This window comes from Thrips palmi, unplaced genomic scaffold, assembly GCF_012932325.1.
Source record: "Thrips palmi isolate BJ-2018 unplaced genomic scaffold, TpBJ-2018v1 HiC_scaffold_19, whole genome shotgun sequence".
In the NCBI taxonomy this organism is placed as follows: domain Eukaryota; kingdom Metazoa; phylum Arthropoda; class Insecta; order Thysanoptera; family Thripidae; genus Thrips; species Thrips palmi.
Genome location: NW_023144628.1, coordinates 12,032,940 through 12,048,625, shown reverse-complemented (window position 1 = coordinate 12,048,625; position 15,686 = coordinate 12,032,940). Strand labels below are relative to the sequence as shown.

Here is a 15,686-nt window from a genome sequence, read left to right as displayed (position 1 = left end):
ACTCGGAGGTGTGGGCGACGCGGGCGCCACGTCGCTGCCGGCTGCTGGCTTCGCCGCCCGCAGCGCGCAGCGCAGCGCGCCCCCGGTAATCTAGCGGTACACGCTCTGTGGCGAAGAGGCGGGGGGTGGGGGAGCCAGGCTGGAGCCAGGAGTGCCAACCTGCCCCCAAGCTGGCCCCCTCGGTCTCGCCTTTCTCCGCGGGGAGGCCCACTGTGCTGTACCGAGGGTGAGGGGCTCCGCGTTTGTAATCCAGCGGCTCCAGCGAGTGGCGGCGACCCCAGAAAGGGCCCCAGAAAGGGCCGCCATGTTTTTGCAGAGCTCTCCTTAATTCCATGCACGACCACAAACTAGCCCCAGCGCTGGGACCTCTCGTATACACATCGGCACACACATACACACACACATACACACGCACACACATACACACACACACACACATACACATTCATACATACACACACATACACGTACATACATACACATACATACATACATACATACATACATACATACATACATACATACATACATACATACATACATACATACATACATACACACATACATACACACACATACACACACCCACGCGCGCGCACGTACCCGATGCGAGGGCGGAGAACCGGTGGGCAATCAGAAGGGCGCATCCCTCCGGGAGCCGTCCGGAGCGAGAAGGGAAGTCTAAAGAACACACAATCGTGACGAGAGTACGAGTGCGACGGGTGCCCGCCTCGGTGCCCGCAGTCGGTACCCAGGCAGGGCACACAAAGGCGGCTCCCCCACCCCCACCCAACAACCCCGCGTGGGCGAGTGATTAAATCGCCCCATTATTGTTGCAAAACAGCAACGTTCCCAGCGGGCTGTCTTCATCTCGCAGCGTCGCTTACCCCAAAACGAAACAAAAAACACGAAAAACAGAGATAAAAAAAATCTTCTTGCACGCTGGCGCCACCATCTAAAACCGCGTTTGTCGTGGCTGTCAAAATCGCGCTATCTCCTTCTCTCTCTTTCCTCGCTCATAATTCAGCAGCTACCGCCCAGCGCGAGCCCAGCTTATCCATCCTGCTGCCCCGAAAACTAGAGCTCGTCGCCGTGGCCTTCGCGCCCTGCCCGCCGCCCTGCCCGCCGCCCTGCGTCCCCAGGGCCTCGGCGGGGTTGGTGACCGCCAGCGACCCCTGCGGCTGCGTGGTGCAGGGCGGCGGGCAGGGCGGCGGGCAGGGCGGCAGCGAGGGCAGGGCGCGGAGGCCAACCTGCAGTCCCTTCCCCGCAGTGCCGGGGCACCTCGCCGCACCTCGCGCTATTCTCTATTGATTCGCCTCAGGGAGATTCTTCACCTTCCGCATTCACCGCCAAAGCGCGTCAAAGCGCGTCAGAGCGCGCCAAAGGAGTTCAAAGCACGCCAAAGGAGTTCAAAGGGCGTCAAAGCCGCCCCCTGACGCGCCCGCGGTGGCTGCCGAGCTTCCTGGCGCGCCACACTGGAAAAGGCCGCCGCCGCCTCCACCAGGGCCCCTGCGAAAAGGAGGCTGGACTCTCCCGCGGCGCGGCCGCGCTCGACGGGCTTGCCTACCCGGAGCTCCGCAGGGGCTCTCGCCTGCTCCACGGCCACGGCCTCACGACGGAAACACGACTAACTCTTCGCTCTTTTGTCCGCAGGCATGAGGAACGCCGGCAGCGCCAGCCTGGTGATGCTGCCCCTCGTGGTGGTGCTGGCCGTGTGCACGGCGCCCGCCGCGGCCTGGGGCGGCGTCTTCAACCGCTTCAGCCCCGAGATGCTGTCCAACCTCGGCTACGGCGGCCACGGGGGCTTCGGCAACACCCACCGCACCGCGCCCTTCTTACAGGTAAGCTTGCCGACGGACCCGGCTTCGAATCCCACCGACTCCGTCATTTTTTTGTTGTTTACGGGTTACTTGTTTATACCCTAAACAAATCGAACGGCACGCACAGGACCTGTGAGACCCACAGCGGTTCGCTCTGCGCTTTCTTTAGGCAGTCATAAATATTCCCGAGGCGTAGGCTGCGAGCACATGTGACTCGTCAGACGACCCCTGCTGTGTGTGTGTGTGTGTGCGTGTGTGTGTGACTCCATCCGTCTTTGACGACGCCCCCGTTTCCGGCTGCTCGGTGTGTGAGGAGGCCCCGGGCGACGCGGCCATGCAAAGCACGCCGAGGGCGCTTCTCGCTGAAGGATACGCCCACGGTGGCCAAATAATGCCAACCCAATCGTCCCACCTCGCCTTCACATTTGATTCGACTTTCTTTGGAGAGGATTTTTCTCTCTTCGCTGTCGATACACCGGTGTGCAGGCCGCCGACGCCTCCGTTGAGAGTGACGGCCACGTCGAGGGGCGAGGGGGCGGAGGGGGGCGGGGGGGGCGGAGGGGGGCGGAGGGGGGCGGAGGGGGGCGGGGGGAGGGGAGGGGGCGGAGGGGGGCGAGCTGCCAGAGCCGTTTGCGGAGGCGACGCGGTGCGGCGCGTCCTCCCCGACCTGTTTGTTTGTCTCTCTCTATTCGCCTGTCCAGGCCCATTAGGACGGGCTTGTTTATCCCACTTTGGCGAGGCGGGGCGGGGCGGGGCGGGGCGGGGCGGCGCCGCAACCCGACAGAAAGCTGACACAAGCCCACGCGCAAACGGAGCAGCGGGTCCGGGGGTTCCGAGGGGGGTTCGCAGCGACTGCCGCAAGCCGCACCCCGCCGCGGCGACGGCTGTAAAACGAATGTCAACGGCGGAACGACGGGTCGGCGGTCCCCCGAACCGGAGCGGCCAAACAGAGCACCCAAACGGGGCGCCAAACGGGGCGCGATTACGGGCGACACGACGCCACTTTGAGGGCAGCCGGTCGCCGCACCCGCGGTCCACGGCCCGGGGATAAAACGGACCAAACGGCCGAAGCGCTGCAAATCGACATAGACCGAAACAAACCGAAAAAAGATGATAAAACTGAAAATTTGGTCTTGATTTTGCGGTGCGTTTCGGTAGGGCTGGACAACATATCAGCCGACCCTCTTCGGTTTCCTCAAAGGCACCATCGTAGCCCATTTGCTCATGACGCTCGATGTCGCAACGCGAACGCGCGGAAGGCGAAACGCAATAAAGAAAACCGTTTTGCGGCAGGAAATATGGAATCAATTCAATCAATTACCTCATCGCGTCTCCTGTCGAAAGGGTGGGCTGTCCCGCTTTCCCCTCCCTCTCCCCGGGCCGGCCGAGGCTAGCCCCTCCGTAAAGTGACTCACGGCCCACTGGACGGCGCCACGGCGCAAGAGCAACGCAACGCCTCGGAACGCCACGGGGGAAATCACCAAGGCGTTACCTTCGCCATCACGACAGCGGCCGGCCGCGCCCGCCAGCCCCCGCCAGCCCCGCCAGCCCCCCCCGCCAGCCCCGCCAGCCCCGCCAGCCCCGCCAGCCCCGCCAGCCCCACCGGCCTGTCCCACACCACGCCATACCACGCCCACCCTGCGCTGCGCTGTGCTGCGCTTCACCCAACCTGAAAATGAAAAGACTGTTGACTCGACGGGCTGTGCAATTTGCATGTCGGCAGCGCGACGACGCTCTGGACTTCCTCGCGCTGAGCGCGTTCGGCCGCAGCCCTACCGCCGGCCGGCTCTGTGTTTGCCTCGCTGAATTAGCCGCGCCGTTTCATTACCCTCGCATTGCCCGCGTTCAGCCTTCGCCCTCGTCTCGGTAGTTCGCACTGCCTGGCACTGCCCCTCCCGGCCCCTCCCCATCTCGTGCAGCGAGAGCGAGCGAGAGCCTCGGCGAGAGCGCGGCTGTTTTGAGCACTGCCAAGCACCCGCTGCGGGGAGCACTGTAAATGTCTTATGGTGAAATACCAACGAAATTCGTCAAAATATCTATAAGGTACGATGAATTCTCAATGATATGTTTTGAAGTCAGCTGCACCACCATAATATATGGAACATTTTCACCATAATATGGTGAATCTTCACTGTACAACATTTAGAGTGAGACCCTGGTTGCCAGGGAATGAAAACAGAATATATCATCATGCTTTTATTGACGGGTCGGATTGAACGGCGATTTGATTAGTGTCCCTTCTTCTTGCCCTTGCTGGTGCTGGCTTCGCCGCCGGAGTGGGGCTGTCCCTCGCGAGGAGGGGAGACGTACCGGGCGGGCTTGCCCTTGAACAGCTTGCCGGTGGTCTTGGTGCCGCTGTCGTCTTCGGTCTTGTGCAGCTCCGAGCCGTGGGGGCCCTTGAGCGTGCCGCGCTTGGTGGGGCTGCCGGGGGCCTTGGAGATGCTCCACTTGCCGGCCCTCTTGGCCAGCTTGTGTGGCGGCGGCTTGTGCTCGCCGGCGACCATCATGGCGGCCTGCACGGAGAACGGGAGGTTACCCCAGGTTCCGATCTGTATACGGTAAAAACGGTTCCTGGTTTTCCCAGGAACTCCCTGGAAATCGCCTATGTCTCTACCATAGGCTTCCTGGGAAAACCAGGTACCGTTTTTACCGTGTAGCCAGCCAACCCTGCTGGCTGTCGCTGCACAGTGGGCCGGACCGGCGCAGGCGGCCAAAACTCTAGGCGCGTCTTGAGCTCCACCGTCACTGAGAATGAAAGAGTAACCACCATCGCCCTTTCATTGGGTAACGCACGCATCGTTGCCCAAATTTGGGTGACGAGCTCGCGGTGACCAAATTTTGGGCAGTCATAAAATCGTCGCCCAAATTTGGGTAACGTCATCGGCGACGCCGTGAGGTCCCCGATGACGCTCTTCCGGGGCCACCACGATGACCCATTGTGGCGTTGAGGCCTCCGGTCATCGTGGTGGCCCCGGATGGACGTCATCGGGACCCTCACGGCGTCGCCGACGGCGTTACCCAAATTTGGGCGACCTAACGCCTGTTACCAAATTTCGGGTGATGAATTTTTCGTCACCAAAATTTGGGCAACGAAGTTGCATCACCCATTAAAAGGGTGATGGTGGTGACCAATTCATTCTCAGTGGTCACTAAACAGGACTTGAATCAATCGTGTGCCCCCACTAATGGATTCCTCGTCCGGAGAGCAATCCATTGGTGGGGTCACACGTTCGGTATGAGTCATATTAAGCGACTCTGGAGTCCAAAACCAGTCCCGGATTTTGACCGCCTTCACCGGTCCCACCGTGAGTCGCTCGTTCAACAAGTACACCGAATTCGTCGGTTCACTACGTAACTAGTCAAGAGGCTCTGGTTGAACCGCACACTTGGTGTACTAAAACAAAAGCATATCGGGTCGCAGTAGCAAGCCCATGGAAGCTGCAGCTTACCGCCAGGCAGATGCACACGAGAGCGATGAAGGTGATGAGCCTAGCCATGGTGAGAAGACTTTGGTACCGACTGCCGCCCTGTCGGCCCTTATAAAGGCCGAGCGAGTGCCGGCCAGTCACGACCGCCGGTGGCGCAAACGACCCAACTGCACGGTGTGCACGACCGGGCACTAAACAAATCCACTGGTAACGACTCACACCTGCCGTGACATCGTCAGAATCACCATCGTTAGCTCAGATTTAATGGGTTTCGTGAAGTCCAAGTCATTATAGTTGGCTGTCCTGTATTGGGAGGTGCGTTGTTCGGGTTTTTTTCCTATTACGACACCAAGTACTAGAAGTTCGTCAAAGCTGATATTTGCGAAAATTTATATTATATTTGATAAATATACATAATTTTTGTTGTCTTTTTCGTGTTTGCGAACCCGACGCACCCGCACGAGTGTGCCAGAGAAAGCGTGCTGCAGTCACGACGGCAGCTTTTGAGTACGTTCCTGTACACGAAAATGCGTCTCTCGCCGCATCCATACGCATGTGCAGCACTCCACCCGGCGTTGCGCCGGGCGTTCCGGGCGTTCCGGGCGTTCCGGGCGTTCCAAGCCAGAGCACTCGGCGTGTGGTGCCTGTATGCGCGCTTGTGTGTGTGTGTGTGCGCGCTTGGATAGGAATTAAGTTGAGGAGTTGTGCGATTCCGAAAGAAGAGGGGGGAGGGTGGGAAGTGGAGGAAGCAGATGACGAGGCACGTCACGTCCTCCAGCGCTCCAGCGCTCCAGCCCTCGTCCGCACAGAGTGCCTTTGCAGCGGCACCCGAGCGCGGAGGCACCTCGAAATAGCGCGGGTTAGGCCGGCGTATATTTAAATTTGCGCAAATTTGCGCGCGCCTCGCGCGGCTTCTCCTTTCTCCAGGCGAGCGAACACTCAGACCGTCGTCTCCTTCCTCGGGCGGGGCGGGGCGGGGCGGGGCAGGGCGGGGCGGGGGGGCGGTTCGGGGCGGGGCGGGGCGGGGCGGTTCGGGGCGGGGCGGGGCGGGGCGGGGCGCCCGGAATGCCTTCATTAGTACGCGGCGCGGGTGGCGGCGGATCGCTTGGCTCGCTTCGCCTGATGCTTTCCGCGCCGACGACTTGGCATACAGAATATCAATCGTGCCTGGAGTGGCGCCGGAGTGGCGCTGGAGCCACGCCGCCACGCCGGCGACCCACTGGAGCGGGGCAAGTAGTGCAAACGCGGCCGGTCCAAGCGAAGTCGGTCGCAATGCAGACGGATGCCGCGTTTGCAGCTCACGGTGCAGCAGGGGAAGGATTCGTCAGACGTACCCTGGCGAGCGATCCTGCGTCTGGAATATGGCGGCGCTCTATGGCGGCGCTCTATGGCGGCGCTCTATGGCGGCGCTCTATGGCGGCGCTCTATGGCGGCGCTCTATGGCAGCGCTCTATGGCGGCGCTCCATGGCGGCGCTCCATGGCGGCGCTGGCGGCACTCTATGGCGGCGCTCTATGGCGGCGCTCTATGGCGGCGCTCTATAGCGGCGCTCTATGGCGGCGCTCTATGGCGGCACTCTATGGCGGCGCTCTATGGCGGCGCTCTATGGCGGCGCTCTATGGCGGCGCTCTATGGCGGCGCTCTATGGCGGCGCTCTATGGCGGCGCTCTTTGGCGGCGCTCTATGGCGGCGCTCTGCCGCTCTATGGCGCCGCTCTGCCGCTCTATGGCGCCGCTCTCTGGTGGTGCTCCCGGAACCACCCCGCCATCACGGCCGCCCCAGGCCCCATTCTCTGTGCTGGCCAGGATTTAGGGACGGATAAGAGGATGATGTGGGGGAGGACGTCGTTTGGAGGGCGGTGATCCTGGCCTAATCCACCTCGTGTGCGTGCAGCACTCGCCTTGCGCCAGATTAAATTAGCCGAGCTGGCGGAGCAGGCGGAGCAGGCGGCGGGGCGGACACCGGCCGCGGCGTCACGTCAGCCACCTCCAAAGCCTCCGGGCAGCGAGGCCGGGCGGACTGAAAGCTTTTACGGTGTCAGGACGAGGCTTTAGGCTTTCCGACGCGGCGCCAAAGGCGGCCGAAGCCCTGGAGGACGAACGAGGACGACCTAGGACGACGAGGACGTGCTGGGGGCCGTCCGGGACGAGCCCGCTGCGGTCAGGCCGCGGGTCAGGCTGCCAGCCAGCCGCCCGCCCCCGCAGTGCGGTCGCACCGACCCCACTCACCGTGCTCTCAGGTGGCGGGGGCGGCGGGGGGACACCTAATTTGGCGGCCCGGCAGCGACGAGGACAGAGAATACACACTCTCGTGCATAAATTTGACGAAAGGCACTAACTATTCTTGCCGTCCTGGTCCTGGTTCTGGACGCTTCTGGAGAGATCGCCGTGGAAGTGACTTCACGGCATCACAGTCCACAGAGCGGCAGCCGCGTCGCCTCCCCTCCCAGCAGAGCCCCCCGCGGGGCCCTTGGGGCCCATTGGGGCCCAGCCCACCTGCTGCGGCCGATCAGCCGAGCCAGAACCGTGGCCCGCAGTGCAACGCGTTTCCCGCCGCAAGAGGCGTCATCGTGGAGGGTGGGTCCACGTCGGGGAAGTGGCGCCTTCCGGCCAACAAAACCGCCCGTGCAATTTCCACAATGAAAGCCCTGTGCCTCTCGACCAGCGCGGCGAATAGGCAGGCGAAGGCACCCGTGTGAAAAAATTTCATGAAACCTGTCGGAATTGGGCCTGAATGAGGTCTGAACGGTAAGACAGCGACAACCCGTGTAAGTCTGAAACGCCCGCTACCGTCGTTCACGCGTCCTTTCTATCGTCGTCTGAGAACGACGGGACTGAGACGCTCGCACCACGGGGACCACGACTGTAGAGCGACGAGAGAAGGACGTCGGAACGACCATTTCGGACGTCGCTCTAGCGTCTTGCTCCGGTCGTTGTATCGTCTCGCTTCCGTCGTGGTTTTGACGAAATGCGCTACCAGATCGCGACCGCAGAACGACCGAAACACGACGAAAATCAGCTAACGGTGAGCAAAAAAGAGAAAAAATGGAGACCGGGACAGGGCCCGACGGGAAATCGACCCTACAACTTTGATGCTTCGAAACCGGTGATCGAAGCCACCGGGCCAGAGTGACTTCTGCTACATGGCTCCAACTGTCTGAACGTGACTCTGCATCCGGTGGTTTACCGCGGTGGACAACAACTATCTGAGATACCAAGATACGGTGACTGCTTAGTGCCCCACTTTCCTACATTTAAGTTCCATCCCAGAGTCATAGCCTCAATCTCGCTCTGTTCCTACTCTCTGGATGCCAATTGGTCTTAGTGTCTCCAATCGTTGCCAACCGCGGTAAACCACCGGATGCAGAGTCACGTTCAGACAGTTGGAGCCATGTGGCAGAAGTCACTCTGGCCCGGTGGCTTCGATCACCGGTTTCGAAGCATCAAAGTTGTAGGGTCGATTCCCCGTCGGGCCCTGTCCCGGTCTCCAATTTTTCTCTTTTTTGCTCACCGTTAGCTGATTTTCGTCGTGTTTCGGTCGTTCTGCGGTCGCGATCTGGTAGCGCATTTCGTCAAAACCACGACGGAAGCGAGACGATACAACGACCGGAGCAAGACGCTAGAGCGACGTCCGAAATGGTCGTTCCGACGTCCTTCTCTCGTCGCTCTACAGTCGTGGTCCCCGTGGTGCGAGCGTCTCAGTCCCGTCGTTCTCAGACGACGATAGAAAGGACGCGTGAACGACGGTAGCGGGCGTTTCAGACTTACACGGGAAGACCGTTTCCACACGGGATTCCGATGGGATTCAGATAGGATTCAGACTGCGGTCAGATGGATAAGGCACGCCAGAGGCAGCCTGAAAAGGCCCTGAAGAGTGTCTGACTTCCGTCTGAAAACGGCCGTGCAGGCGTCTGAAAAGTGGTCACTTTCCAGGTGCCATTCCGACGGGATTCAGACCGGATTCAGACCGATTCATGAGGGTGCATGAAAATAAGGTAAACAGAGAGGGTCCGCTCGGACCGGAGTCGAACCCCACGCACAGAGCGTAGAAGTCCGACACTCTCACCGCTGGGCCAGAGCGACGAGATATGGAACGGTCGGGCACGCGCAGCTCATAGCGCGCAGCCGGACAGCGCCAGATGCAGCACTGTTGTCTGACGCCTTAGAGAGGTAGTCGTATGCATGCAGTCTGGAATTCATCGACATGTATAAACAAGCGCATTAAAGCACGCCGCGTCAAATATGACGGTGTCAACGAGTCGGAAAATAAAGGGGCAAGTGTCGCATGTGCGACTTACCTGAAGACAACAGTGCTGCATCTGGCGCTGTCCGGCTGCGCGCTATGAGCTGCGCGTGCCCGACCGTTCCATATCTCGTCGCTCTGGCCCAGCGGTGAGAGTGTCGGACTTCTACGCTCTGTGCGTGGGGTTCGACTCCGGTCCGAGCGGACCCTCTCTGTTTACCTTATTTTCATGCACCCTCATGAATCGGTCTGAATCCGGTCTGAATCCCGTCGGAATGGCACCTGGAAAGTGACCACTTTTCAGACGCCTGCACGGCCGTTTTCAGACGGAAGTCAGACACTCTTCAGGGCCTTTTCAGGCTGCCTCTGGCGTGCCTTATCCATCTGACCGCAGTCTGAATCCTATCTGAATCCCATCGGAATCTCGTGTGGAAACGGTCTTGTCGCTGTCTTACCGTTCAGACCTCATTCAGGCCCAATTCCGACAGGTTTCATGAAATTTTTTCACACGGGCAGGCGAAGGCCGCCAACGGCGATGACGTCACGCCGTGGAGAGCAGCCACTCGGTGGCCTGCCCGCCATAGATGCGGTGAAGCCGGTGCACACTCGACGAGCGCGTGCTACCCCCTCCCCTCCCCTCTCTCTTTCTCTCTCCAGAGGGCTGCAGCACTGCATCGGCAGCAGTGACCTTGGCAGCGGCCAGCCCAATGTCACACGGGGCAGAGAGGGGGAGGGGTGTGGTTCCAGGGGCAGCAGACTCGCGGGTCGGCGCTGCGTGGCGATGGTGGCGAGAGAGACGAAGCCACAGCCACTGCAGAGCGCACCGGCTGGAGGGGGCGCCGCGTGGGATGAGGAGCAGAATCAAGTTTGAAGCTAAATTGACATCATCGGGTGGGCGCCCCCCACCGCAGGCACCGCGAGGCGCAGACCGCTCGGCCTGCAGCGACGAGGCCAAATCACAGAATCACACGCAGGTATGCTGTTGGAAAATTCCAGAGAGAGGGGGAGGGAGGGAGGCGGCGCTGGAGAGAAAGGAAAGGGAATGAAAAGAGGGCGAAACTGCTGCAGGAAAGTGCATTGTGTTTCCGCGGGAGCAGGGGGTGAATGAGTAGTGCCCCGGGACGGCGTGCCGTCGGCGGGGCGTTGTGTGCTGTTGGCGGGGCGCAACGGGAACGGGGCGGAAACATGGTGTGACGGAGCGACGGTCTGGGAGACGGCGCAGCGGCGCAGCGGCGGGGCGTAAACTTCGGCAAAGCCCAAGGCAGGGAAAGCCGAGCCATAAAAGCGCATCTCTCGGCCTGGCACCTCGGCGTCAACACGAAGAAAAAAAAAAGGAAGAGTCCCATGAAACTTGCAGTGACAGCGGCGCGGCCGTGTCGAGCCGTTCCTTCCTCGTTTCCTGGGCGCCCAGCACGGGCAGCACTGCAAAACGGCCACCAGAAAGGACGGGTGGGGGAGGGGAGGGGAGGAGCGGGGGGTGCATGAGCGGCTAGAGCTGGAACGCCGCCCGGGGAGTTTGAGAGCAAGTTACTTTGGCCCCGTGAGTGGCTGGCAGGCAAGTTCGTCGCGGCCTCGTGGGCGAGGTTCGCGGCGCGCGGAGGCCCGGGTGCACGGCAAAGACGAAGGGTCTTCATTAATACGGTGACGTCACCGAACCGGAAGCGCGCGCGCCGGAGTTCCGCCCCTTCCGGTAAAACCCTCGCCTCGCATCCCGGCTAGGCTAGAGGGCCCCAGCCCGGCCCGGCCCGGCCTAGAGCCCCGGCCCGCCCGACGGTCGATCAATCCATTGGCAAATTGGTTCGGACTTGGGGCGGAGCGCGCGATGGAGGGGCACCGGGCCCCACGGCCAGTCCACGGCCACGCCGAGGAAACTTGGCCAAGAGGCTGTCGGCTTTGTGGTTCTGAATAACAAATAACAATGCCTTGTGCGAGGCGAGGCGGGGCGAGGCGGGCGCCACTCCGAGCGCGGCACTAATTGCCAGACGACGACGCAGCCTGCCCGCCTGCCTGCCGGCTGCTTGGGGTCGGCGACGGTCTAGGCGACGGCGGGACGGGACGGGGACACCCATTATCCAAATTACAGCGGCCATGCGACGCGATGCGATGCGATGGCGGATCCAGGGTCAGGCGCGCGGGCGGCGGCGCGTCGCACCGGGTTACCGTGGCCGAGCGGGTAGCGACGCCGCACTCGAGATGCAAAGGTCACGGGTTCGAGACCCATCGAGGCCGGCGCTGCATTATTCGGGTGTCTCATGAATACACAGCGTAATGGCAGAGTAAGTGATGCCGCATGAATATGCAGGGGCAGGGGAGGCACCCACTTGTCAAGAACGTCCGAGATTGCCGAGATCGGGGAAAAGGGATCGTTCGATTTAATTTGAATGAGCAAATCCGATGCCGAGGCGGCCGGCCGTGCCCCCGCCCCCGCGCTCCCTCGCAGCCAGACAGCGGAGTCATGACAGCAGCGGTCGCTGGGGCCCCGGCAAAGGCCTCGGGGTGCTGCGGGCGGCTGGGGGCTCCTCGCGCGCTAACTGATGGAACAACAACACGGCACAAACACTGTGCCCGCCGTGCCCGCCCGGTGCTCTCCGGAGGGGCCGCGCCCACCACGGCGACAACTTCGGCGCGCTGGCGGTGGCCCGGGGCGCGGCGGAGCGGGGCGCGGGCGCGGCGGGGCGGGGCGCGGGCGGGGCGGGACGGGGCGGGGCGGGGCGGGGCGGGGCGGGGCGGGGCGGGGCGGGGCGGGGTGGGCGCAGGTACCCCTTTGAAAAGCAGCGCACCCCCCCGGTACCTCCACCACCGCCAGCGTGATTATGAGCGCCTTTGTCTTTGTCTAGCGCCACGGCCCTGTTAGTCCTGGCGGGGTTGGGAGGAGGAGGGATGGGGCATGGCAAGCCGCGGTGTTTCCCTTTCTTTCTCGCTTTATTCGCGTGCCTGTGTGTGTGTGTGTGTGTGTGTGTGTGTGAGTGTGTATGTGTGTGTACGTGTGTGTGAGGCGTCTGTGAGGGTGCGATGGATGTTATGGCGGCCAGGGTACGGCAACCCCGCCCTGCCCCGCCCCGCCGCGCCCCGAGCGCGATACCCATGCACATATTTCACACTCGCGCAAGGCGCCCCGGTCCAGATTGTGCGCTGAGGCGGTCCCCGCTGTTCCCGGCGACGCCGAGGGCGAGGCGCGGTCTGGCGGCGGCACGGCGGCGGCACCGCCAAGCCCTGCCAGCAATTACTTGGGCAAACTGTCCGGTAATGCCGGCGCCGCGATGCTCAGCACGACTTGTCGCACCCAGCCGCTCGGCCCGGTCGGCCTCGAGTGGAGGGGGAGGGGGAGTTGGGGCTCTGATTGGGTGTGCTGCTCCGGTTGCTCCAGGACACGTGCTGTGGGTGCGACCCGCCGCACGCGTGGCGCCACTCCACTGCCAGGCGCACCGCCCTTATCATTTCCCTTTCCCAGTGTACTCGGCTGTGCTGCTGTTGGTTGGTGAGTTGGTGCTGCTGCGCCACACGCGCCAATTTTCGTCTGGCGCACAGTGGGCCAGAAGACCGGTGCGGCCGCGTTTTGAGCTCCAGAGTCGCTCGGGGCTCGGGCCGAACGTGTGACCCCACGAATGGACCCCACGAATGGAATGCTCTCCGAACGAGGAATCCATTGGTGGGGTCACACGTTCGGTTCGAGTCCCATTTAGCGACTCTGGAGCTCAAACCGCGTCTCGAGTTTTGGCCGCCTGCGCCCACTGCAGTGACCGCAGCGCTCTGACGCCAGACGGGTCGGCCAGTGTCCCCAAGCCCGTTGCCATTGCGCAGAGTGTTTTCTCTCTTGCTAATGAGTCGAAATTGCTTTCGTCATCAGCACGCCACCGCCAGACCCCTTCGCCGCTTTCGAGTTCTTTTTTCGTTTTTAGTCCACCTCCACCTCGGCTGGGGCTGGGGCTGGCTGGTCTGGTTCTCGGCGGCGTGGCGCACGGAAGCAGATTCGGGGAACTGATGCCGCGTCGCCGCGTCGCCGCGTCGCCGGGTCGCCGGGTCCCCGTCCGGCCTGAGAACGGCCAGGTGCCGCGGTCGCGGAGAAAGTACCCGCACACTTTTATTTTTTAATTTTTTACAAAACAAACTCGAAAACAATTCAAAAACCGGATACGGAGGTAACTTTAGCGAGGCGTCCCCCTCGCGCGGGGCGGCGCGGAGACCGATCGGTGACCCACTGCGCCGTCGTTGCCGTTGCCTTTCAATGGAACTGCTCGTAATCTGGAGCCGTGATACAGCGAGCAGACGACGGCGGCGGCGACGAGTGAACCGCACATAAGCGAATCCCTCTCCGCTGCGCAGCGGTGCGCGTGTGTGTGTGTGTGCGTGTGTGTGTGTGTGTGTGTGTGCGTGTGTGTGTGTGTGTGCGTGCGTGTGTGTGTGCGTGCGTGTGTGTGCGTGTGCGTGTGTGCGTCTGTGCGTGTGTGTGCGTGTGTGTGTGTGTGCGTCTGTGCGTGTGTGTGCGTGTGTGTGTGTGTGTGTGTGTGCGTGTGTTTGCGTGTGTGCGTGTGTGTGTGCGTGTGTGTGTGTGTGTGTGTGTGTGTGTGTGGTGTGTGTGTGTGTGTGCGCGCGCGTTTGCATGACCGCCTGCGTGCCAATGGCTGTGCTATCCATTCCATCGTCGATGTTGGCCGTGTTTGCCGATGGCTCCGCGCGCTCCGCGCTTTGCTCGGTCGCGCTGAGAGACTTGCCGAGCGCCTCCACTGCAAGGCGTCCTCGCGGCGTGCGGCTGCGCCAGGCTGTGCGAGCAATTCGCCCGGCTGACTGATGGCCGCACAGGGGAAAGGGGGCGGGGGGCGTTGTTAGTCGCCCTTCATGTCGCAGTGTATATCTTCATCAGCTAAACGGGCCGCATTGATCAGGCCGGTCTGTGCGCCATATTCTCGCCACTCTCTCTTTCTTTCCCACTCCTTCAAACCACCACTACTAACTTCCACTTTCACACCGTTGCTCTGTTTCTCTCTTCCTCTCTTCTAACTCTTTTTTCTCTTCTCTTTCTCCAGCAGGAGGTAACACCCGTTCTGACCTTGCTCCTTCCGGGAGCCCACGCCTGGTAACGTTGCCAGAGTAGAGTAGTCGTAGCTCAAGTCAAGTTGTTCCTTAAAAACAAAAAATTAGTCGTGTAGTAGCGCTGCGCTACGCAGCTTTAGGTAGCTGTTTTTCACGGTAGAGCAGTTCAAACCGGGCTGCATCTGAGCGTAGTGCTTGGCAGTAGTTCATTCTATCCGGCAGTGGTATATAATCAAATCGAATAAAAAAGCAATAAATTTATATTAATTTTAATCCGACTTAGTTCGCTTGTGTAGCCAGCCGTGAACTCTCGTCGCTTCCTCTCGCACTCGGTATTGGCGGCCGGAATCGGCGGTGGCCCCGGAAACCGGAAGTCTGCGCGCCGGAAGTGCCGGAGGGCGAGAGAAGGGGGCGCCGGACGCGCTCAACGACCGGAACCGGAACCGGCGCGAACCGGAGCCGCGAGATGCCAGCTTTTCTCTCTGCGGGAATGTGTGGGATCATCTTCCGCGCAGAGTGGCGCAGACGGACAGACAGACAGACAGACAGACAGACGGACAGGCAGACGGACAGACAGACGGACAGACAGACGGACAGACAGACGGACAGACAGACGGACGGACAGACGGACAGACAGACGGACAGACAGACGGATGGACAGACAGACGGACAGAGACAGGCCGCACTCACATCCTCAGAGCCCTTCCCTCTCGGCCTCTCGGCCACTCATGCCTGCCATTGTGTGGCGTTGCCGCGTGACGTCAAAGTGGATCGCTTTCTTTTTATTCCCCTTTCAGTCCGGTTCGCCCCTAAAAAAAAGTTGATAAAAACCCGAAAACAAAGACACGAAACGCGCCAGCAGTTGCCTTTTGTTGTTTTTGTTGCCTGTCTTCTTTTGGCCGCGAGCGTTGACGCTGCAGGCCGCTTGCAGCAGTGTGGGGCGCGGCCGAGGTGGGGCTCGGCGGGCAGGTTGTCGGTCACACGGCGACACGGCGCCACCAGGGAAACCGAGAGGGAAGCCCTGAGCCAGGAGCCAAGGAGGCGGACAGAAGCCGCTCCTAATGCTGCTCAGAACACTTCCCCCGGCTGTGCTCCAACACCGCGCGCCCCACGCCGCCCTGCCCCCCCTCCCCCCCCCCCCGCACTCCACCCCGCCGCCCCAGCCG

At 61.6% G+C, this 15,686-nt stretch overlaps 2 protein-coding genes across 5 annotated transcripts in view; one reads left to right on the top strand and one right to left on the bottom strand.

Moving 5' to 3' along the window:
• LOC117646139 (ITG-like peptide) overlaps positions 1–15,686 on the top strand; it is a 53,220-nt gene that overhangs the window by 22,239 nt on the left and 15,295 nt on the right. For 3 of the 4 annotated variants that reach the window (XM_034386867.1, XM_034386870.1, XM_034386865.1), the window contains exons 2-3: positions 1,654–1,841; positions 14,514–14,519. In XM_034386867.1, the coding sequence (XP_034242758.1) occupies positions 1,656–1,841; positions 14,514–14,519 (192 nt within the window). In that variant the 5' untranslated portion in view covers positions 1,654–1,655. The remainder of the gene's footprint in view (positions 1–1,653; positions 1,842–14,513; positions 14,520–15,686) is intronic. The other variant, XM_034386866.1, reaches the window with a different exon arrangement.
• On the bottom strand, positions 4,004–5,367 carry LOC117646140. Its single transcript, XM_034386871.1, has 2 exons — positions 5,270–5,367; positions 4,004–4,333 (listed from the first exon to the last, which is right to left on the bottom strand). Exons 1-2 carry the CDS (start codon positions 5,315–5,317, stop codon positions 4,049–4,051), a joined length of 333 nt encoding a protein of 110 aa, XP_034242762.1. The 5' UTR covers positions 5,318–5,367; the 3' UTR covers positions 4,004–4,048.